Source organism: Ailuropoda melanoleuca, chromosome 16 (genome assembly GCF_002007445.2).
Source record: "Ailuropoda melanoleuca isolate Jingjing chromosome 16, ASM200744v2, whole genome shotgun sequence".
Taxonomy (NCBI): Eukaryota; Metazoa; Chordata; class Mammalia; order Carnivora; family Ursidae; genus Ailuropoda; species Ailuropoda melanoleuca.
The window spans coordinates 8,700,238-8,723,790 of record NC_048233.1 but is presented as its reverse complement, the minus strand read 5'-3'; the positions used below and the strand labels follow the sequence as shown (position 1 = coordinate 8,723,790).

Here is a 23,553-nt window from a genome sequence, read left to right as displayed (position 1 = left end):
ATGACTGAAAATTTTCCCAGTCTGGGAAAAGAAATGGATATCCAAAGTCAAACAGCTCAAAAAATTCTAAATAGGATGAACCTAAAGAGACTCACACTAAGACACAAAATCAAACTAAATAGTCAAAGACAGGGACACCTGCCTGGCGCAGCCAAGTGTCTGACTCTTTGTTTTGGCTCAGGTCCTGATATCAGGGTCGTGAGATTGAGCCCCACACCAGGCTCTGAACTCAGTACAGAGTCTACTCAAGACTCTGTCTCCCTCTCCCTCTGCCTTTGCCCTTCCCCCTGTATGCGAGTACGCTCTCTCTCCCTCTCTAATAAATCTTTTTTTTAAAAAAAGGCAAAGACAAAAAAATCTATAAATCAGAAAGAGGAAAGCAATTTATCATAAACAAAGGAGCTTTCATAACATTATCAAAATTTTCCAACAGAAATCACAAAATAGTAGAATGACACATTCAAAGTGCAGAAACAGAAAAAGTAACAATCAAGACAATATACCTAGCAAAACTGTCCTTCAAAAATTAAGGAGAAATAAAGGATTTTCTCAGATAAATAAAAGCTGAGGAGTGGGGCGCCTGGGTGGCACAGCGGTTAAGCATCTGCCTTCGGCTCAGGGCGTGATCCCAGCGTCATGGGATCGAGCCCCACATCAGGCTCTTCCGCACTGAGCCTGCTTCTTCCTCTCCCACTCCCCTGCTTGTGTTCCCTCTCTCGCTGGCTGTCTCTATCTCTGTCGAATAAATAAATAAATAAATCTTTAAAAAAGAAAAAAAAGAAAGAAAAGCTGAGGAGTTCATCACTTTCTGGCCTAACAAGAAATGCTATAGAGTCCAAGTTGAAATGAAAGTGCTACAAGGCAGGGGCTCCTGGCTGGCTCAGTCAGTGGAGTGAGTGACTCTTTATCCCAGGGTTAACAGTTCGAGGCCTCGCTGTGAGCAGAGATTACTTAAAAATAAAATCTTAAAAAAAAAAAGAATGGTAGAAGGCAACACAAAAGCATAAAAAAATAAAGCTCTTGGGTAAAGGTAAATATATAAATACATACAGAATCCTAAAATACTCTAATGGTAGCACATAAATCAGTGTTATTGCTGGTACAGCATTTAAAGTTACAAGTATACAGGGTCACCTGGCTGGCTCACTTGGAATAGCATGCAACTCTTGATCTTAGGGCCCTGAGTTCAAGACCCTACTGAGGCTAGAGCTTACTTTAAAAAAATAAGAAAGTTAAAAGCATACAAAATAACTATCCCTATGAAACTATCAATGGATACAAAACATAAGATGTAATTTGTGATATTATTAACATAAAATAAGGGAAAGTTTATAGGGGTAGAATTTATATATGAATAAATTTAATTTATCACCTAAAATAGATTAAAACTATACAATGTAATGGGGCGCCTGTGTGGCACAGCGGTTAAGCGTCTGCCTTCAGCTCAGGGCGTGATCCCGGCGTTATAGGATCGAGCCCCACATCAGGCTCCTCTGCTATGTGCCTGCTTCTTCCCTCTCCCACTCCCCCTACTTGTGTTCCCTCTCTTGCTGGCTGTCTCTATCTCTGTCAAATAAATAAATAAAATCTTTTTAAAAAAAATTTTTTAAATTAAAAAAAAAACCTATACAATGTACTATGTAATCTTCAGAGTAATGATAAATAAAATACCTATAGAAGATACATACAAGTAAATAAGGAACTAAAGCATGCCACTACAACCAATTAACAAAACACGAAGGTAACAAGAGAGTAAAAGAGACAAAATAGGTATAAGATATACAGAAAACATTAAAATGGAAAAGTCTTGCTTTTTCAGTAATCACATTAAAAGTAAATGGAAGGGGGTGCCTGGGTGGCTCAGTTGGTTAAGCGTCCAACTCTTGGTTTTGGCTGAGGTTGTTGTCTCATAGGTCATGAAACTGAGCTCTGTGTCCCTCTCTGCCCTCAGTGGGGAGTCTGCTGGAGACTCTCTCCCTCTACCCCACCCCACGTCTGTTTCTTAAAAAAAATTTTTTTAAAGATACAGACAGACAAAATGGACCAAAAAACGATGCTCAACTGTATGCTATCAACAAGAGACTCATTTTAGATGTAAGGACACTCAAAGGCTGAAAGTGAAAGGCTGAGAAAAGATACTCCATGCAAACGATTACCAAAAGAGAGTAGAAGTGGCCCTAGTAACTGAGACAAAATAGTCTATAAGAGAAAAACTGTCACAAGAGATAATCATCATCATTATGATGGAAGAGTTAATTCACTGGGAAGCTATAACAATTATAAATATGCAGGCACCCAATAGAGCACCCACATGTATGAAACAAACAGTGAGAGACCAAAGAGATAAATGGACACTAACAATAAATGATGAAAAATTCAAGTACCCTACTTTTAATAATGCATGGAGCAAACACAGAAGATCTAATAAGGAGGGGCGCCTGGGTGGCTCAGTCATTAAGCGTCTGCCTTCAGCTCAGGTCCCAGCATTCTGGGATCAAGCCCCACATCGGACTCCCTGCTTGGCAGGAAGCCTGCTTCTCCCTCTCCCACTTCCCCTGCTTGCGTTCTCTCTCTCACTGCCTCTGTGTGTGTCAAATAAACAAATAAAATCTTTTTTTAAAAAAAGAATGGGGGCGCCTGGGTGGCTCAGTTGTTAAGCGTCTGCCTTCAGCTCAGGGCGTGATCCCGGCGTTCCGGGATCAAGTCCCACATTGGGCTCCTCCGCTGGGAGCCTGCTTCTTCCTCTCCCACTCCCCCTGCTTGTGTTCCCTCTCTTGCTGGCTGTCTATCTCTGTCAAATAAATAAATAAATAATCTTTAAAAAAAGAAGAAAAGAAAATCTAATAAAGAAACAAAATAACTGGAAAACACTACAGATCAACTGGACCTAACATATTAAAAACAATTCTAAAAGACACAATCCTCATTCTTCAAGGACAAACGGAATTTTCTCTGGGATACATCACATCTTAAGCCACAAAACAAATCTCAACAAATTTAAGAATACTGATATCATACCAAGCATCTTTTCTAGTTTCAGTGGAATGAAACTAGAAATGAATAACTAAGGAAACAATTCACAAATATCTGGAAATTAAATAACACGCCTTTTTTTTTTTTAAGGGAATGGGGAAGGGCAGAGGGAGGAGAAGAGAATCTTATGCAGGCTCCATGCCCAGCGCTGAGCCCAACGCAGGGTTCAATCTCAAGACCCTTAAGATCAGAGGACCTGGGCTGAAACCAAAAGTCGGACACTTAACGGACTAAGACACCCAGACGTCCCTAAATAATACACTTAAAACAAGTAAAACAAAAGAAGTCACAAGGGAAATGAGAAAAAAAAGACGAAAGCAAAACACAACATACCAAAACTTATGAGATGTAGTGAAAGCAGTATGAGGGAAGTGTACAGCTATAAACACGCCCATTTAAAAAATGCACATTAAAAAGAAAAATCTCAAATCAACAACCTAATCTTACACCATAAACAAGAGGAAAAAAGAACAAACTAAACCCACAGTTGACAGAAAAAGAAAAATAATAAAGAACAGAACACAAATAACCGAAATAGAGAAGAGAAAAACAGAAAAAAAAAATCAACACTAACTTTTGGAAAGATCAACAAACTGACAAACCTTTAGCTAGGCTAAGTAAAAAAAGAGAAGCCTTAAATAACAAAAATTAGAAATGAAAGGAGATGTTACAATGGACATCACAGAAATAAAACGAGACTGTAGGAGACAACTATGAAAAATTATATGCCAACAAATTGGATAACCAAGAAAAAATGGATAAATTCCTAGCAACATACAACCTAGTAAGACTGAATCATAAAGAAATAAAAAATCAGAACAGACATATTGAGCCAGTAATCCAAAATCTCCAAACAAGGAAAAACGGAGCACCAGATGTTTTCACTGGTGAATTCTACCAAACATTTGAAGAACAATTAACACCAACCCATCTTAAACACTCCCAAACATATGCTGTCATTCTTCTTAGGTATGTATGCAGGAGTGGGATGGATTCTATGGTAATTCTACATTTAACCTTTAGAGAACAGCCACACTTTTTCCCAAAGAGACTGCACCATTTTACATTCCCTTTAGCAATGCAGGAGAGCTCCAATTTCTCTATATCCTTGCCAGTATGTGTTTATGCAGCCTCTGGTTTTCCAAACTTTAAAACATTGTAACATCTCTCCCTCTGTCTGCTGCTCCCCTTGCTTGTGCTGTCAAATGAATAAATAAAACCTTTTTAAAAATAAATAAATAAAACACAGAAGCATACACCATAAGCCTATTTAAGTGGTATTTAGTGAGCTATGTACCACACAGACCTTTAAGCCTCTTCTCACACATACTTCAAGAGCATGGCTCCTAACACAATACAGAGTCCAAATTTGACTCTAATCTCAAAATGCACATGCACTTACGTTGAAAAGCTGTGAATTGTAAAAGCATGTGATAGATTTATTTATTTTAGAGAAAATATGTCCTTATATTAGAAAAAGAGAGGGCACATGCGCATAAGCAGGGGGAGAGGCAGAGGGAGAGAATCTCAAGCAGACTCCTCTCCAGGCACAGAGTCCAAAGGCACTGGATCCCAGGACCCTATGATCATGACCTGACCTGAAATTAAGATTCAGATGCTTAACCAACTGAGCCACCCGGTTGCCCTAGACTCGGGATTTTAATTTATTTGATCAGGAGTATCTACCATAGGTGCAGTGCAGGGGAGTGCGGTGCAAAGTGACATCCATTCTTTTTATAATTTACCAAAGTTATAACAATTTTACACTTATTTGTGTGATCACTTGATTAATGTTAATGTTAATCTTAGCAGGTCTCATTTTGCTCACCATACCAATTAACTAGCACATAGTAAGGACTTAAATTATACTTATGAAAGAATGGAACAGGCTCTATTCCAAATCTTTGGAATTGGAGTAACTTAAGTGCTAGACCTAGGTGTGTATATTAAAAAAAGAAAGCTTGACTGAAAAAATACACTGTGCATCTTTCCTATAAAGGTAGTAACTACTTATACACTCAAGTGAAACAATCTATAAACAGTTCAGTTCTAAAGTTATTTCTACAGCAACAGTAACTTCTGACCCTAAATTAGCAACGAGGATCATTTATACTAAAATGAGTATCATTCTGTTTTCTATCTACTAAGTCTTTGATGTAAATTAATTTACATATTAAAAATCCTTTGACAAAAAAACAACTGTTGAAAGGTAATGAGAATGAATTAAATGTCAAGAAGGCAGAGTAAAGGGACGCCTGGGTAGCGCAGTCGTTAGGCGTCTGCCTTCGGCTCCCGGCATTCCGGGATCGAGTCCCACATCGGGCTCCTCCGCTATGAGCCTGCTTCTTCCTCTCCCACTCTCCCTGCTTGTGTTTCCTCTCTTGCTGGCTATCTCTGCCAAATAAATAAAAAAAAAATCTTTTAAAAAAAAAGAAAAAAAAAAAGGCAGAGTAAAGAGTAACTGCTAAGAGATTCTATCTACTTAAACTACAGTATCATGTTATTAATCAAGTAAGATTCTAGATCTATTAACTAGTGTATGAATGATTTGTATACTGAATAGTATTAATTCTCACACTAACCATCTCTCTCCATTTCACTGATGAGAAAATTAAAATACATTGTGATTGCAGACACAAAGCAAGTAATGTAGAATCTATTTTAAGTGTTTGTCATATACCCTAATCCAATACTACCAGTAAACTATGAAGTATCTTCTGAAAGTTAATTAAAAATGCCATCTATATGCCAACATATAATGCTCCCTAACAGAAATGACCAATTTAGCCGTAACAAGTCGTAACTTTACAAAGATGTAAAGACTCCTAAGTCAGTTCTAAAGAATTTCTATATTTCTAAGATATTTTCCCTTATAACCCTAAAACAGATGTGAAATATTAAAAATACCAGACCTATCACCAATTGAGTAAAATCATTAGGGTACTTCTATCTAGTAAAAAGAATAAAATTATATTTATTTTATACTAAAATATTTTATAAAGAAAAAAGAAGAATCACATGTGGAATTTGGTGCATTTATTAATAGGATCCCCACGAAGTAAGAATTCTCTTATGAGCACCCTAGGTGTTCTTAGGTCTTTTAAAATTAGAAGATAGCAATAATGGGGAAAAAATTAGATCATCTTTAATTTCTCTCCCAACTATTTTCTACATAATAAAATAAGAGGTCCAATAAATACTGTTGTTTCCATTTCTTCCATAACATATAGATTTTGGGGCACCAAAATACTGGGTGGCTGAGTTGGTTAAGTGGCTGTGCTGTCAAATAAAATCTTAAAAAAAACAAAACAAACATATGCTAGATTTTAAAATTAGATGATACTTCATAATAAGCTAATAACAATTCTTTCCGCCAGACTATTCCTAAAAAATGTGGATTCAAAACATTCTAAGAAAAAATCCATTAAATCACTTAGTACAGACTTACCCAGGTTTCCTTGCTCGATTGTCAGTACCACCTCATCCATCACCACGGCCCTAAAGTCCAATTCCTCCTCACAACATTTGGCCTTTAATGCTCGCAAAATCTCTTTTTGGGGATAGTCTTCCCTGATTCGACGATCTGTCAAAAACCACAACTTGGCTGCCACAGAGCTACACATCTTGATCTGCTTGTTCTTCCTTCTCCTGGATTATTTCCTCCTGAATGCCGATTCTTTCTACACAGAAAGACAAAATTCACATACAGAGTAAATGAAGAATTCTACTTAAGAACTTTCATGTCTGTGGGGCTCCCCAATACATATGAAATTAAATTTCATTTTCTCTTGTTTAAAAAAAAAAAAAAGACGGAAATCTGACTGGCTCAGCTGGTAGAGTGTGCAACTCTTGATTTTGGGGTCCTGAGTTAGAACCTGTTAGGTGTAGAGATTACTTTAAAAATATATTAAAGGGGTGCCTGGGTGGCTCAGTCCGTTAACCATCTGCCTTCAGCCCAGGTCATGATCCCAGGGTCCTGGGATGGAGCCCCACGTCGGGCTCCCTGCTTAGCAGGAAGTCGGCTCTGCCTCTCCCTCTGCCCCTACTTGTGCTCTCTCTTTCGCTCTCTCTCTAATAAATAAAATCTTAAAAAAAAAAAAATACACACACACGTATGTATTAATGTTAAAAAACAGAAATCTAATTCTTGGCTTTCACACAAATAAATGCTGTGATTATATATTAACTATACGAACAAAAAAATTGAATAAGATAATATGATGCCTTTTCCCTTTTATTCAAATCAAAAATTTTTATACCACTAGAGATACAGAAACTCACAACCTCTCCTGAAACAAAGTTTCTCGATCTTCCACTGGGGAGGCTACCAATGCAGTTTTATAATTACAGCAGATCTTTAGTAGAAGTCCCATTTTCTATATCATATTCAGTGTCATTCCCTGTATTATTATATACTAAGAATATACTTTAATCTCATCTACTTTTGATTTATTCCTTCCCCCCAAATGCAAATCCCTTGATATAAAATAGATGAGACTGTAATCATCAGTATATCCCAATCCTCCCCATCACGATTAACTCTATTTATGTATATTCATGTATCCATAGTTCTTTATTCAATTTTCTTCCCTTATTTTGTCATATGTATATATGCATTTTATTACGAACACATTTATAGGAAGGTTTTAAATAATGAGACAGTAACACCTGTGTTACTAGGAGTATCAACACTGAAATCATTTATATAGCAACTTTAATCAAATAGTTTAAGAATATGGAAGAACAACTTTAAAAAAAACAATAAATGCTGCGGTCCATTCACTAAAATTTATTTCAGTCAGGGGATGCTCTTACTCAAGGTTTTTATGCTTCCTTTTTTTTAAACAAACACAGATTCTTTACTAGAATACAAGAAGGACTTTCTTCCACAAATAGAGTGCTGCTTCTCAGAGTTAGCATCATGAACAAGAGCCTGTATCATGAGTAAGACAACAGTTGATAATCTTCCTAAGAAGCAAAAAGTTACAAGTTTTCCTAACAAAATGTTAACAGGTGATTTCAAGCAAAACAAACAACTTCACAAAAATAAAATTCCTGAGGCCCCTGGCTGGCTCAGTCAGCAGAGCATGTAACTCTTGATCTCAGTGTCCTGAGTTCTAGCCTCACGTTGGGCATGGAGCTTACTTTAAAAAAATTCCTAGCATCACCCCAGATGACACGGCAAATAACAAAGAAAAAAGGACAAGCGTTAAGAACTAGAGGAAGCAATGGCCATACAGATAGACGGCTTCCAGCCTCACAACTGGAAGCTGTGGAAGTGGTTACTCCTGCACCACTCACGCACTCACCAGGGTCTCAGTCAGAAGGGCCTGCTCCGTAGAGGCACACAGTAAGACTAGAGTATCATGAGCCAGAAGCACCACCACACACATGAGCCAGATGCATACACACAGCCCCCACCCCAAACCTTAGCCTGCCATGCCTGCCACACTCACCTACCTGCCCCACAACCCAGAGTCTCAAAGGCATCGATTACAGGAAAGCAGGGAAGGAATAAAATAACATGGGAGATACACACAAGAGTGCGACTTGTAGCTGTGGAAAAGCAAAGGAAGAGCTCTCAGATGTGGTGATGCATCAGGCCAAGACCCAAGTAATCAGCAAAGGGGATGCTTGATGCCCAGAGCCTCCTGATCCTTTGTGCTCTTGTTCCACAGCTGTGGTCAAGAACATGAAATCTTAAAAAAAGAACAGGCCCTCTTGAGCCTTAGGCTAGATATGAACCGAAGATGTGGTCACTGAAAAGTCTCACTCAAATGAAAAGCACCACATAAGAAAAGTCGCAGCAGAGTATCTAACATCTCCCCAGTTTCCCTTGAGAGGGCACTATAAAAATGACCTTAAGATGTTTAGACCGAGTAGTTTTTGAAACACTCTGTGGTTAACGTCCAATACTCTGAAGCCATCTTGGTGTCTTCCCTGACACTTAGGTCTTGATGTCATCTGTTCACCGATACGACTGAATTTCACTGCATGAAACTGTACTGAATAAGTATAGCAGTTGTGGCCCCAACAGAAATCAGGACAGGATGTTACAGCCACTGGCAACTGGGAAGTAGGAATGTTCACCAATACTGGTATGTCAACTCGTGGAAAACGCTGAGGTCACAACATTAACACAATATGGGATTCTATAATCAGACAACAGAAACACTCCTGGGCTACAACCTCATGTGGCTGTGCAGCAACTCCTGACAGATGATGAACATGAGCATCGTGTCCGGCTTCACAGCTGCAGCTCTGATACCCATGTGTCATCTCTGGGTGTTTCCACACTGGTATGCAACCAACAACTGCAAGTCCAGGTAAACCTCCTCACCTCCTTTCACTTTTTTTTTTTTTAAACATTTTATTTATTGGAGAGAGAGAGAGCGAGCATGAACGGTGGGGAGGGGCAGAAGAGATGGAGAAAGAGACTCCCCGGTGAGCAGCGAGCCTGATGTGGGGCTCAATCCTAGGACCCGAGGTTCATGAAGTCAGCAAAAGGCACACACACACTTAACTGACTGAGCCACCCAGGTGCCCCTTCTTTCATTTTGTCCCAATGGAGCAGCCTGATCTCTGCAAGGCTTTCATAGGGGATACCGCACCCTCAGACCTGGAACTGGAAAAATGCTCTCACCCTGCAGAAGACTCTATGAAAGAGGCAGACACTGTCTTGAAGAGGTCCAACATTAATGTCAAAGATTGTGGTTCCTCAAACCCACCTAGTGGCAGTCAACATGGCAGGATCTGGGGATCATGACCTTGCCCTGCAACAGGATTATCGTTGTTCATATGGAATACATTTTCTTTATCAGCTTCAAAAGATTCTTATGTTATGGCGTGCTTTTCACGTAAAGAATCACAGAGGTATGCCACACTGTGTTCCAATGTACACCAAGGAGATGACATCCGCAGCTTGAAAAGGACAAGTCAGCTTAACAACCTCCACCTTGTTAATTATTATTCCATTTGTGCTGGTATCTTCAAGTGACACCTGTCCAATTTTTTATCCATTATAATTTACAGTGATCTCCAGAGACCAGTTTACTGCCAGAGAAACAAAGAGAACAACTCTCTCCTCCACACAGTGGTCCACTCCTATTTTGACAGATAAAGGAGCAGCTGACTGTCCTCAGATACCCAGGGTGGCTTGTCTTTATCAGGCTGCTCCACTGGGATTCACATTTAAGAATACCCAGGAAACAAGAAAACTCTCTACCACAAAGGCACAGGCTCTGCATTCCCTCCCCCTCTCCATCCCACCCACATGGCCCTCCTGGTCTGGGAGGCCACCTTCCTGTGGACCAGGTGGAAACCAGCAGGCCACGGCCTCCTCCAAAATATCTACTTTTCTATTTACCCCATTCATGAACATCCAGGGGGGAGAAAAAAACTGCTGATAAGTCAAAAGCATAAGGGTAAATCTACAGTCCAGGAGACCAAAAGTATACCAATAAAATGATAGTCCTGAGTCTTAAAAATAAAAAACTTCAGATTATATTCACCATTTTAAAAGACAGTAAAGAGTCCCTTGTGAAAGTAAGATGGTTCCTTTTTCCCACCACAGTATCAAGGAAAACAATGTACAAATATCAGATATCAAATAAATGCTGATAAACTGCTAAAGCAGTTTTTTTCTTTTTTAACAAAGAGACAGCTGGCAAAGAAAATTTACATTTATATTAGATATAGTTTTCCATGCAAACCTCTGGATACACACACCAATAAAAAAAGTCACTGTCATCTGTCAATAGTCTAGGCAGGGCTAATTAAATGGGAATCATAAATAAAGTGCTTCACTCATTTTTCTCATGAGACCCCTTCCCAATGGTACTTATTCTGCTAGGAAAAAAGCACAATTACATTCCACCACGAAGATATTAAGGGACCTCTTACTACTAGGAACATTACTTATTCCACATAAGACACAGCATATGAACTTAGAATCAAAAGACTGAAAAAGAATAAAGGTTAAATAAGGAAAATATACATACTAATGTACAAATAAGAATTCACTCCATTTGGCAATTACTACAGATGTGCTTTTAATGACATCATTTCTGTCTTGGATGGGGAATACAGGAGTTGTATCAGCCTTGTACAGAAAAATAACAAATTTGTGTACCTTGAGTTGTAGGCACTCCTTCAGTCGTCTTTTACGTGACTCTTTTCTCCTGAGAGTTCTTTTTCTATACATAATCCCGAGGGCTTCCTTCTTGAACCCTTCCTCTCCTTTCTCTAGAACTGTTATCCTCAGCCAGGTTTCAACTATGGTTAAAATTTGAATATATCATTTCCTACTAAATATCTCCTTCCAACCAGTTCTCAACTGAATTTGAGATCCTATTTCAATCTGCCTAGTGGGCATCCCTAACTAACTTGCCTCAGGTGAGCAAGTAAAAAGTTGATTTTTATTCACATACCTGCTTCAACACCTGAATTTTTCATTTTGACAGTTCAATTTTGTGTCAACGAGGCTAGACAACGGTGACCCAACTGTTTGGTCAAACATTAGTCTACATGTTGCTATGAAGGTATTTTGTAAATATGATTGAAGTTCTATAATCAGTTGACACTGAGTGAAGATTACCCTACATGATGTGGGTGGGCCTCATCTAATCAGCTGAAGGTCTAAAGGACAAACACAGGTTTTACAAAGAAGTTAACTACACATCAAGACTGTAATAGAAGTTCCTCCCTGAATTTCCAACCTACTGCCCTGCCCTATGTATTTCAGACTTGCCACAATCATACTAACCAATTCCTTAAAATTAATTTCTATTTCTTTCTCTTTCCCTCCCTTCCATCTCTGTCTTCACGTATATACGATTTCCTATTGGTTCTGTTTCTCAAAAGAATACTTGCTGATACACCCATCCTAATTTAAGCATCATTTTTTACTTCTATCTTTCATTCACTACTTTAATACACACACACCACAGTAATTCTATCTCCTAAATATCACTTGAATTTTACTGTTCATTCCCAGCACAATCACCAGTGAACACCTAAAAACACTCCCAAACTAAACTTCTAGCATCTACTCTCTCCCATTTACCAATTTTCTGAAGACACTGCATTCTCTCATGCTTCCTTCTGCTTAGAATATATATTCTAGACCTAACTCTGGGCTCCAGAGTAATCAATCTGTCAAGTCTGGGGTGCCTGGCTGGGTGACTCGGTTAAGCATCCGACTTTTGATTTCAGTTCATGTCATGATCTGAAGATACTGGGATCAAACCCAAGTCAGGATCTGTGCTCAGCAGGGAGCCTGCTTGACGATTCTCTTTCCCTCTCTTTCTCCCTCTGCCCCTCTCCCCACTTGCACTCTATGAAATAAAAATAAATAAATCTTTAATGCATCTGTTAAGTTTTTCCAAATTCTAAAAATCATTGTAACTCTGTGAATCTACATTATCTTGTTATATGTATATTCTAGCAATTACTATGCTGTAATTTAGTTTTATTTTTAGTAACTATGCCAGTGGTATAAGATAAATTCTTATGTCTTCATGTAGATGCATATTTTAAATGATTCTATTGATTAAAAAGGCAATTTCTCTTTTACAAGGGTAAATGGTAATTCAAAGGTATTTTCAAAGAATAAGCTTACTTTAAGTCAGTGTTTCTTAAACAAAGGTCCTGAAACATATTTGGGGGCTGTGAACGTTTTTTCCTTATATTACAAACTTGAAAAAGTTCATGGGCCTATTTCCACATAAAAATTAAACCTTAATCTCACTGAACATAGGAGTTAAGTCTTTTTTTTTTTTTTAAAGGTTTTATTTGAGAGAGAGAGAACACAAGCAGGGAGGAGGGGGAGAGGGAGAAGTAGACTCCCCATTGAGCAGGGAGCCAGACATGGGACTCCATCCTAGGACTCTGGGATCGCCACCTGAGCCAAAGGCAGCCACTTAACCGACTAAGCCACCCAGGCACCCAGGAGTTAAGTCTTCTTGTCTATCCTCAGAACCTAGCATTTCTAAAACATTGTATACCATAACAGAAGCATGTGTGAAGATGCTGAATGATTACAAGCCTTATCAAAGTTCAAATACTGAACGTTTTCATACATGCTATTTCTTTTTTTTTTTTTTTTAAGATTTTATTTATTTATTTGACAGAGAGAGAGACAGCCAGCGAGAGAGGGCACAAGCAGGGGGAATGGGAGAGGAAGAAGCAGGCTCACAGCAGAGGAGCCTGATGTGGGGCTTGATCCCATAAAGCCGGGATCACGCCCTGAGCCGAAGGCAGACACTTAACCGCTGTGCCACCCAGGCGCCCCTTCATACACGCTATTTCAACTAAACCTCAGGTATTACAGTAGCCATTTTACAGATAAAAGAAACTGAGATTAATTATCAAAACACATGTAAAACTATGCTTGGCTTCACAAATAAAAGAATCCAAATTAAAATTAAAAAAAAAAAAACTGAGGTTAAGAGACATACCTAAATTTTTTTCCCCAAATAATGGCATAGATTGAATTTCAAGAGAATTTCTAAGCCCTAACAGTCTACCTTCAAATCACACTATGTGCCTATTACTTATTTAATTAAAAAAAAATGTACCTTTTAACACTAAATTTGTGATGTTCAAGGTTTTAACCAAGATCCCTTTATCAATGCTTTTTCTCTCAGTGACTTCTAATGCCTCCAATTCTTTTCAATCCCCTCCACAAAAAAGACCTCACATTCTGAGATATATATAAATTTTTCCTCTTTCCTTTCCCTTGCACTATCCGAAAGTCTATTGAAGGTGGATCTGAATTGCTGTTCAAATGTGAAAGAATATGAATAAAGGATAGAGAGATAAAAGTATTAAGAAGTATGGGTGAGGGGGCACCTGGCTAGTTCAGTCAACAAGATCTGTGTTGTGGGTTCAAACTCTATGTTGAGTGTAGAGATTACTTAAATAAAAAAATTGGGGGGAGCCCAGGTGCCTCAGTCAGTTAAGCATCTGCCTTCAGCTCAGGTCATGATCCCGGGGTCCTGGGATTGAGCCCCACATGCGGGGGGGTCCTGCTTCTCTTTCTCCCTCTGCTCCTCTCCTGTTTGCTCGCTCTCTCTCAAATAAGTAAATAAAATCTTTAAGGGAAAAAAGTCTATTTCTTAAAAAAAAATTTTAAGTCCAAAAAATAAAATTGCTTTATTAAAAAATAAATCTTGTAAAAATAAACTGATATATTATATATATAATAATTATTATATATTATATATATTATAAAAATTATACATATAATTTTTTAAATTTTTTTTTTAAGGATAGGAAGGGAGAACCACACCATTTAGGGACAGGGGGTGATATTTTGTAGATTTTTTTTTTGAGATTTGACAGAGAGGGAGAAACAAGCACAAGCAGGGGGACCTGCAGAAGGAGAAGGGGAAACAGGCACTCCACTGAGCAGGGAGCCTTACATGGGGCTTGTTCCAAGGACCCCAGGATCATGATCTGAGCCAAAGGCAGACGCTTAAGCTTCACCGACTGAGCCACCCAGGTGGGTGAATAAGAAAATGAATGAATAAGTTGAAAACCTCAGAAGAGTCTCAGAAACAACCAAGTAACTGTCTTAGTCCAATTACGCCTTTACTCACGCCTTTACTCACTAATAATGTTCATCGGTAAATGACCACCAAAAAAATGTCCCTCTGAAACCTAGGTAGTTTTTTTTTTAAGATTTTATTGGGATGCCTTGGTGTCTTAGCTGTTAAGCATCTGCCTTCGGCTCAGGTCATGATCCCAGGGTCCTGTGATCGAGCCCCACATAGGGCTCCCTGCTCGGTGGGAAGCCTGCTTCTCCCCTCACACTCCCCTTGCTTGTGTTCCCTCTCTCAGCTGTCTCTCTCTGTCAAATAAATAAATAAAATCTTTAAAAAAATAAATAAAAAATAAAGATTTTATTTATTTGAGAGAGAGAGCACAAGCAGGGCGGGGGCAGAGGCAGAGGGAGAAGCAGACTCCGCACTGGGCAGGGAGCCCAATCCCAAGACCCCGAGATCATGACCCAAGTCAAAGACAGATGTTAACCAACTGAGCCACCCAGGCGCCCCACCTAGGTAGTTCTTATACAATCTCATCCTTTGGCTAAGACGCCACTTAAAATAGTATCACTGTTTAGGTGTTTATAAAATGTCATTTTCTTTGCCACATTAACTTTAAGGTAGACCGGAATGCTGTGGAAGTAGGAGCAAGAGGCTAGATATTAACCAAAGTTCTCTTTAGAGCTGTGACAGAAAAAAACCGTATGGCAGTCCTCATAGTTACCTCCTTATACTCAAAAGAACATACCTCGAAAACAGCAAACAAATAAGTTCCCAAAGGTTACATCACACACTGGCTCATACTTTCCCTTTTTTATAGCTCTTTTACCTATAATCCTTTTTTTTAAGAAGCTACACGCATGATTATGGGTCAAAAAAGAGGACAATGATCTCCTACCCAAACACAATATGATCCCTCTATCAAAAGACTGAAGAAAAATTATGGTAAAACATGAATGTTAAAACAGAAAAATTAATGAAGGGCAACACTTTGAAATATAGAGACAAATACCTAAAAATTCCCTTTCTTCATCAAAGAAACATATGTAGGAAAAGGCAAAGCAATGCATATAGATAAGGTTAAAAATATTCTCAATTGCAGCGCCTGGGTGGCTCAGTTGGTCAGGCATCTTCTCAGGTCATAATCCCGGAATACTGGGATGGAGCCCCTCATCGGGCTCCCTGCTCAGCAGGGAGTCGGCTTCTCCCTCTCCCCCCACCCCGTTCCTTCTCTCTGAAATATATAAAATCTTTAAAAAAAAAAATTCTCCATTTACACCTCTTGAAACACATTCCACATATATTTTCTCATTTCAACTACATATAATTAATGTGAAGAATACAGACATTTTTCCCCATTTTATTTTTTTAAAGATTTTATTTAGAGAGAGGGTGTGCAAGCAGGGGGAGGGGCAGAAGCAGGAGGGGCAAAGAACCCCAAGCCAAATTCACGCTGAATGATGCAGGGCTCACTCTCAGGACCCTGAAATCATGACTTGAGCGGAAACCAAGTCAGTGGCTTAACCAACTGAGCTACCCAGGTGCCCCTATTTTTCCATTTTAAAGAAAATGGCCTGCCCAAGTTATCACAGTAGTAAAGCAAAGAGTAGGATTCAGGTTTTCTGGTTTCTTTCTACTTTTTTCTACCATACCTATAGACAGTGAAAGGAATTTGAATAAATATAAAAAGTCCAGATGTAGAGCGATTATATATACCAAATACTGTATTAAGAGACTTGTTTGTATCTTATTTAATCCTCACAACCACCCCTTTGATACACTATTGTCTTCACTTGGCAGGTGAAGCTATTCTAGGAAAGAGGTTAGTTAACCTTGTCTAAATTTGCAAAAATTAGAAAGTGATAGAGCCCAAACTCAAATTCCACCAACTCCATGGCAGAGATTGTCACTTGCTTCCCAATATCCATTTTCTACTGACTCCTTATAATAAGATATCTGATACTAGTTAAAAACACAATGCTGTATAACTAAAAGACTGAATTCCCTAGGCTTTCTTGCAACTTGATGTAGACATGTAAGTAAATTTTAATCAATGAGGGCAGAAAGCACTGCACTGCAACTTTCAGAATGCATTATTTGAGAGGTATACTATTCCTTGGTCCTTCCATCCTGCTACCTCGAACGTAAATGTTATGGCTACAGCTCTAACAACCACCTGGACTCTAAGGACAAGAGTGAACCCTAGGAAAAGCACCCGTTAGAACTTGAACCCTGACAACTGTGTGGTGCCATGACCTTGGTTTTGCTTATGTCAATGATATTTAGGAATTCTTTATTACAGGCCACCGAACTTTACCTTAAGTATGGCCTGTCATACCTTGTTCAAGTTACAGGAATGTATTCCCTTAACATCAAAGTTTGCATATGTCAGCAAGCAGTGATTTTGTTTATAAGAGGAATTTTCTTTTTACACTAACAAGATCTTACATTTGATCCATTTCACTTTTCCATTTATTTTCACAACATCCCTGGAGAAGTATTTCTATATCCCTCCCTCCAAAAAAGGCAAACTGTTCAAAGTTAAAAATTAGTTGTAATCTCAGATCAACTAAAATCTGAGTACTAAACACACAAACTATGATTAAATAATACATTCAATTAATATCTGATTCCCTACTATGCACCCTAAAAATATTCTGGTAAACAAAAGACACAGTCCCAGCCCTCACAGAGCTAAAAATGATCTGACATTAAAATCTCACAAGAAAAGATGCTCAACATCAATAATCATTAGGAAAATGCAAATCAAAACCACATGACTAAATCACACACATTGGATGGCCTATTAAAAAACAAAAAACAGGGGCGCCTGGGTGGCACAGCAGTTAAGCATCTGCCTTCGGCTCAGGGCGTGATCCTGGCGTTCTGGGATCGAGCCCCACATCAGGCTCCTCCGCTAGGAGCCTGCTTCTTCCTCTCCCACTCCCCCTGCTTGTGTTCCCTCTCTCGCTGGCTGTCTCTATCTCTGTCGAATAAATAAATAAAATCTTAAAAAAAAAAAGAGTCTTATTAAAAAAAACAAAAACAAAAACAAAAAACAAATGTTGGGGAGCACATGGAGAAACTGGAAGTCTTGTGAACTGTTACTCAGAATGTAAAACGGTGTAACAGCTACGAAAAACAATATCGCAGTTCCTCAAAAAATTAAAAACAATTACCATATGATCCAGTAATTCTACTTTTTACAGCCAAAAGAACTAAAAGCAGAGTCTTCAAAGAGGTATCTGTACACACATGTTCACAGCAGCGTTACAGTAACTAAAGGTTGAAGTAACCCAAGTGTTCAGCAAAAGATGAATAAATGAGTAAAATACAGAATATACATACAATGCCTTAAAATGGAATTAAATTCCAACACATGCTACCACATGGATGAGCCTGGAAGATATTATGCACCAATATATAACTGCCAAATTCACAGAAAGTAGAATGGTGGTTGCCAGGGGCTGTGGTGTTGGGGGAATCAAAGCTTAGTTTTATTGGTATGAAGAATTCTAGAGATTCTAGAGATGAATATGGTGGACAGTTGCACAAGAATATGAATAGTTAATATCACTAACCTGAGTTCTTAAAACATGATTAGAATGGTAAATTTTATGCTGTGTATTTTACCACAATAAAAAGGAAACTGGAGGAGCGCCTGGGTGGCACAGTGGTTGAGCGTCTGCCTTCAGCTCAGGGCGTGATCCCAGCGTTCTGGGATAGAGCTCCACATCAGGCTCCTCTGCTGTGAGCCTGCTTCTTCCTCTCCCACTCCCCCTGCTTGTGTTCCCTCTCTCGCTGTGTCTCTATCTCTGTCAAATAAATAAATAAAATCTTTAAAAAAAAAAAAAAACTGGAGAAGGAAAATATGCCATAAGCAAATTAACATGCAAATTTTTATACACATTCACCTAAAGGATCAGAAAAATATGTTACCTTTACTTAAATTACCTGTAGCTTTGTTACTAAATTTCCCAAAGTAGTCTATGGTGCATAACACTAACTAAACTTTTATTTAAAAAGTTTTCTCTGCGTGGGGCACCTGGCCAGTTCAGTCAGTGAAGCATGCTACTCTTCATCTCTGGATTGTGGGTTCGAGCCCCACGTTGGGTATGAAGATTACTTCAAATCTTCAAATCTTTAAAAAAAGTTTTCTCTGGAAAAAAAATTTTTTTTCTCTGGAATCCAAATAAAATTTCTAGTGATTCCACTTAATGCAGGAATGTTAAATCAAAGTATCTCTAATGGCACAAAATTTGCAAAATCTTCCTGAGATGCACTGCACAGTGTGGCTCCCCAAAGTTCATTTTGTTGACTGGCAGGCTCAGTCAGTGAAGCATCCAACTCCTGATCTCAGGGTTGTGAGTTAGAGCCCCAAACTGGGAATAGAGATTTTAAATTAAAAAAAAAAAGAAATCTTAAAAAAAAAGTTCATCATGCTTAACATGTTCAATGATGGGCCTTTCAAATTTTTCTTTCTGGACATTACACTGAAAAATGAGTTAGGATACTATTAATACACTCAAGCTGAAGGGTTTATAGATATGGCTAAATAAATCACATGTCGAAGGAATGAGCTAACAACTAAGAATTCAGGAAATATTTGAACTTTGCTATGCCTACAAACCTGCATTAATTTCCAAGATGTAGCTTTCCGATAAACTATCAAAGTCTGAAATTCTGCCAAATATGGGACAACAGAGCACTGGTGAAAGAGAACTGGTGTGATCTAATACAGCAGATCCATGTTCTATTTTGGAGACCTTATTTCTCTATTCGTTAAGAACATGAAGCCAAGAGCTAGTATCAGAAAGGGTTAAAACAAGGGGGTGGGGAGAAGAAAGGGAAAGTAAGGAGCTGCACAGAGTAAAAACATTAAGTGGTAGATTGGGAATTTTTTTAAGTTTATTTTAATTCCAGTTAGTTAACATACAGTGTTATATTAGTTTCAGGAGTACAATACAGTGATTCATCAATTGTAGAATTTTTTTATTGGTCACAACCTGGTGATGTACTGCCACTTTCAAAAGGTAGTAAAAATTATTTGGGCGTATTTGTTACTTTATCAACTGACAAATTGGTACACGTTTTACAAGAATCTAGTAGACTCCTCCAGAGTCTGGGAGAACAAACTGCCAGATGAAAAGAACAAGGATCAATGAAACCTCACTATGAACTCCATGAAGACAGAATCCCTGTTTTATTCTCTATTATCCCCAGCAGGTAACATAGGACCTCATGTTATGACAGACAAATGTTAAGGGTTAGGGGTTAGGAATCGTTTTAAAGGAGTGTGTTATTGTAAGGCAGTATCAAAAAATAAAAAACAAAAAACCCTAAAAAACACAAAAACAAACCAAAAAACACAGCTATTTTCAGTATTTAATACCAGGCAAATATGTACCCCATAAGATCTAAACATAGCTGTCAAAAATTCGTAATTTATCAGGACGCCTGGGTGGCTTGGATGGTGACTCTTGGTTTCAGCCTCAGGTCATGATCCCTTGGGCCCTGGGATAGAGTCCCGGAGTTGGGCTCTGCGCTCAGAAGGGAGTCTGCTTGAAGATTCTCTCCCTCTGCTCCCCTCCTTTCTCTCTAAAATAAATACATCTTTTTTTTTTTAATTCATACCTTATCTTTTCTCGTAAAAAACAAACAACCCAAGCCTAATGCTACTTTCCATTGCCATGACAGAACTCATCCTTAAATAATTCACTTTGTTAACAATTAAAGTCAGAGGGGGGAAAAAACCCTCTAATTTTAGTAAAAGAAGTAAAAAAGATATAAGCAGATGGGTTCCATGCAGACTAGGCTCTAAGGGAGTAGAGCTGGCTAGCTCTGTGGCTTTTGTCCTCTAAGCCAATTTTGAAAGGAAAAAAACATTGGAAAAGAAAACACTGAAAAAATACCATGGCATGAGTTATCATGCAGCCAGAAAATCAGTTCTTTTCTGCAAACCTGCATATGGTACATGAATCTAAAATACATTATGTACAGGTATTCTGAGGTAGTATATTAGTACCTAACAATCCTTAATGCGACAAGCAGGAAAATTCCCAAGTAATGAAAGACAATTTCCTCAACATCTGTACCTAATCTCTCCTATTCAACCTCTCTTGAAACAACTGCACATGCCAGTACAGTTAACATTAAATATTCCTATCACAATCTACTCCCAGATTTTAAAGTAACATTAGATTATAATTTCTCAAGGCTCCCTTCCCATATGCTTATGTCTTAATCCCAATTGCAGAAAATACTCTTTGTAAACTAACCTGTCATAAACTCTCTCTACAAATCCACATCACTAAAATACACCCCCAGACTGGTTGTCAGTAAGCAACACACAAACCCTTCCTTTATGTTTAGTTTTCTCTCACTCTTTGCATGTTGTTCCTGGGTACAGAAGTTCTTCCTCCACCCACTTTCACTCAGTTTAGGACTCTATGCCGGCTTCCCAGAAGAAAATGGTAAAAGCTTCTTAAACTGCGGAACAACTGGCTCTGTTCTCTCCCCTCCCCCCCCCAAGCCATTCCAGTGTTCATGGTGTTCTGTCTTTCAGCTCATAGGGAAGGGAGAAGTTGAGAAATCAGTCTAGTGACTTACCCAGTAGCAAATCCCTGGTGGATACAAACTGAGGAAAGCAAAAACCAGGAGAGATTTTTTTAAAAGCCGTGTTTCCCACGAGCCCCAAACACACTAATGCCTGAAGCTTGGTTGGCATTCATTGGTCTGAGGTAAAAAACGAGTAAGTGAATAAATAAATAAATATTCTCTTTAGTGTGCTTCTTCATAGTATGGCTAAGAAGGGGTAGAGGATTTATAAAACATTGCTAGTTATTTCCCTCTGGAGTGGAAAAGGGGTCTGAATAAGAAGGGAAAGAAAAAGAGGCAAATTCGTTGCCACTCTCCCCTCTACCTGAGCTCAGATGCTACTGTATTCAATAGGGAATCTAAGCAAATGAAAAAAAATTTAAAGGTATCCACCAGAAATTAAGTTAAGTGGAAAGTTAGCTGGTAGCCCAAAGTCTAACGTTAGATATATACAACTCCTTACCCCCTGCAGGGGGAAAGCCGGGAACAGAAGAAAAGGATCTTCACTGAGTGGAGGATTCTATGTGACTGAATTTGCTATTCCCCTTCTTGGCTCTCTGTTCTCAGAATCAGAGTGCCCCCTCCCTGACAAGCAGACTCCAGCACCTGGTGGGGGTAAGAGAAAACAAGAGAGAAAAAAAGGAGACAGAGAAAAATAAACATCAACAGCCATCTTGCCAAACTAACAACTAACCTATTACAGGAAAGAAGGAAATTAATTGCACTAACCAAGATAGAAAGTAATAAAGAAATGATTACCTCTAAACAAAATAGGCCTCCTCCCCTTTGACACACTACACAGTAAGCATTAGAAAAGAAATTTAACTATGACTGTTAATTTTTTAAATTAGAGGTTGTCATTCTAAAAGTTAGAAAATAAATGTTCAATCTCCATGACTGGAATTTCAGAGTGTTTTATTCCAAATGAATATCTTGAAGTATTTTGACAATGAACTCTTTTTAAGAAACAGAAAGACCTTTAAACTACCCAATGCTGTGAAAGAAATGAGATCTACATAGCATTTAAATTCTAATGGTTACAGTTAATAATTACAAACTTCGTTAAATATAATAAACATCAAGCCCGCAAAAAAAGGAGTATCCTCCATTATTAGGCTGCCCCACGTACTTTCCATACAGATTTAGGATTTAATCCAACTCCCCAAAGATGTGAGAACAATTTATGTAATTAATGGGAAAATAACAGCACGCTGAAAGAATTTACATCGAAGTTACATTCAACACGGTTAGCATAATAACCTCACTCGCTGAATACAATTAACGCCCCATCTCTATTCATACCCACAAATGGGATAAAATACTGGGATTACAAATCTGCAATCAGAGATAAGGATACATTAGTAAGGCAAATCTGAAGTTATTACCTAACTATTTTGGGTTTTTTAAAGGGAGAGGGCGGGGAGGCAAGATCTGCATCACGGTCAAATGCTCACAAAAAAAAAAAATCAAGCAATTATTTGTCACCCCATTCTTACTCAGAGGACTATCAAAAGAGAAGGACTGTCACACTTCTAAAATCTTACGCGGAAGGAGGAGAACAGGGAATTTAAACCATACTCAAGTGCAGGACGAACACGTCCTCCTCCCTCGATCACACCACAGGAATGTCTGATGAAAGCAGGGGCAGGACAGATTGCCACACTCGAGGACAGGTTGGCACAACGCGTGTTTTACTCCAACAAGCATTCCCAGGGTTACCACACCCCCTCACAAACAGGGGGAAGCACACTTCACGCCCGAGGTCGCTGCCTCTCTCCAACAGTTCTCCCGTCACACGCACACGGCTTCATCAGCCTCCTCCCAGCACAACGACCGGCCCGGGCTCCCCACCGCCTCCCGCTGCGGAGCAACCCCCGGCCTTCACAAGCCCCGGCCCCCGGCGCTCCCGGCCCAGCTCCCTGCCCCGGCTCGTCGCCGATTCCCTTCGGCCGCAGTCGCCCACTGGGGGGAGGGGCGCGGGGGCGGGCGCGCCTCCGCCTCACGCCACTACACCGGGGGAAGGAAGAGATCGCACCGCTCACCTGGGTCGGGCGGCTCCTCCCTCGCTCTCGGCCAGCGGAGCCGAGCTGGGGCCTCCGAGGGAACCGCGGGCTGCCCGGCGGGCTGAAGTCCGAGAAGGAGAGGAGGGGGAGGGGGTCGGGATGCCGGGAGCCGCCTCCTTTCTCCTCCACCACCGCAGCTCCCGCAGCCAGGCCGGGCGCCCACGCACACTCGCCCACTTTCTCACAGCCTCGCGGTCGGTCTGGCTCTCCCTCACCCCCAATCCCACACACACTCACCCCCACCCCCACACACACTCACACCCGGCCGCTCCTCGCTCCCTCACTCCCGCACTCGCCTGTAGTGCGCGCGCGCG

At 39.5% G+C, this 23,553-nt stretch overlaps 1 protein-coding gene across 8 annotated transcripts in view; it reads right to left on the bottom strand.

Annotated features, from left to right (window-relative positions):
- The window catches only part of RIMKLB (ribosomal modification protein rimK like family member B), an 86,875-nt gene that overhangs the window by 42,866 nt on the left and 20,456 nt on the right, over positions 1 to 23,553 (bottom strand). For 6 of the 8 annotated variants that reach the window (XM_019809884.2, XM_019809886.2, XM_019809885.2 and 3 more), the window contains exons 1-2: positions 23,219 to 23,529; positions 6,482 to 6,713 (exon numbers count right to left, since the gene is read on the bottom strand). In XM_019809884.2, coding sequence (XP_019665443.1) covers positions 6,482 to 6,656 — 175 coding nt within the window. In that variant the 5' untranslated portion in view covers positions 6,657 to 6,713; positions 23,219 to 23,529. The other 2 variants (XM_034645260.1, XM_034645258.1) reach the window with 2 other exon arrangements.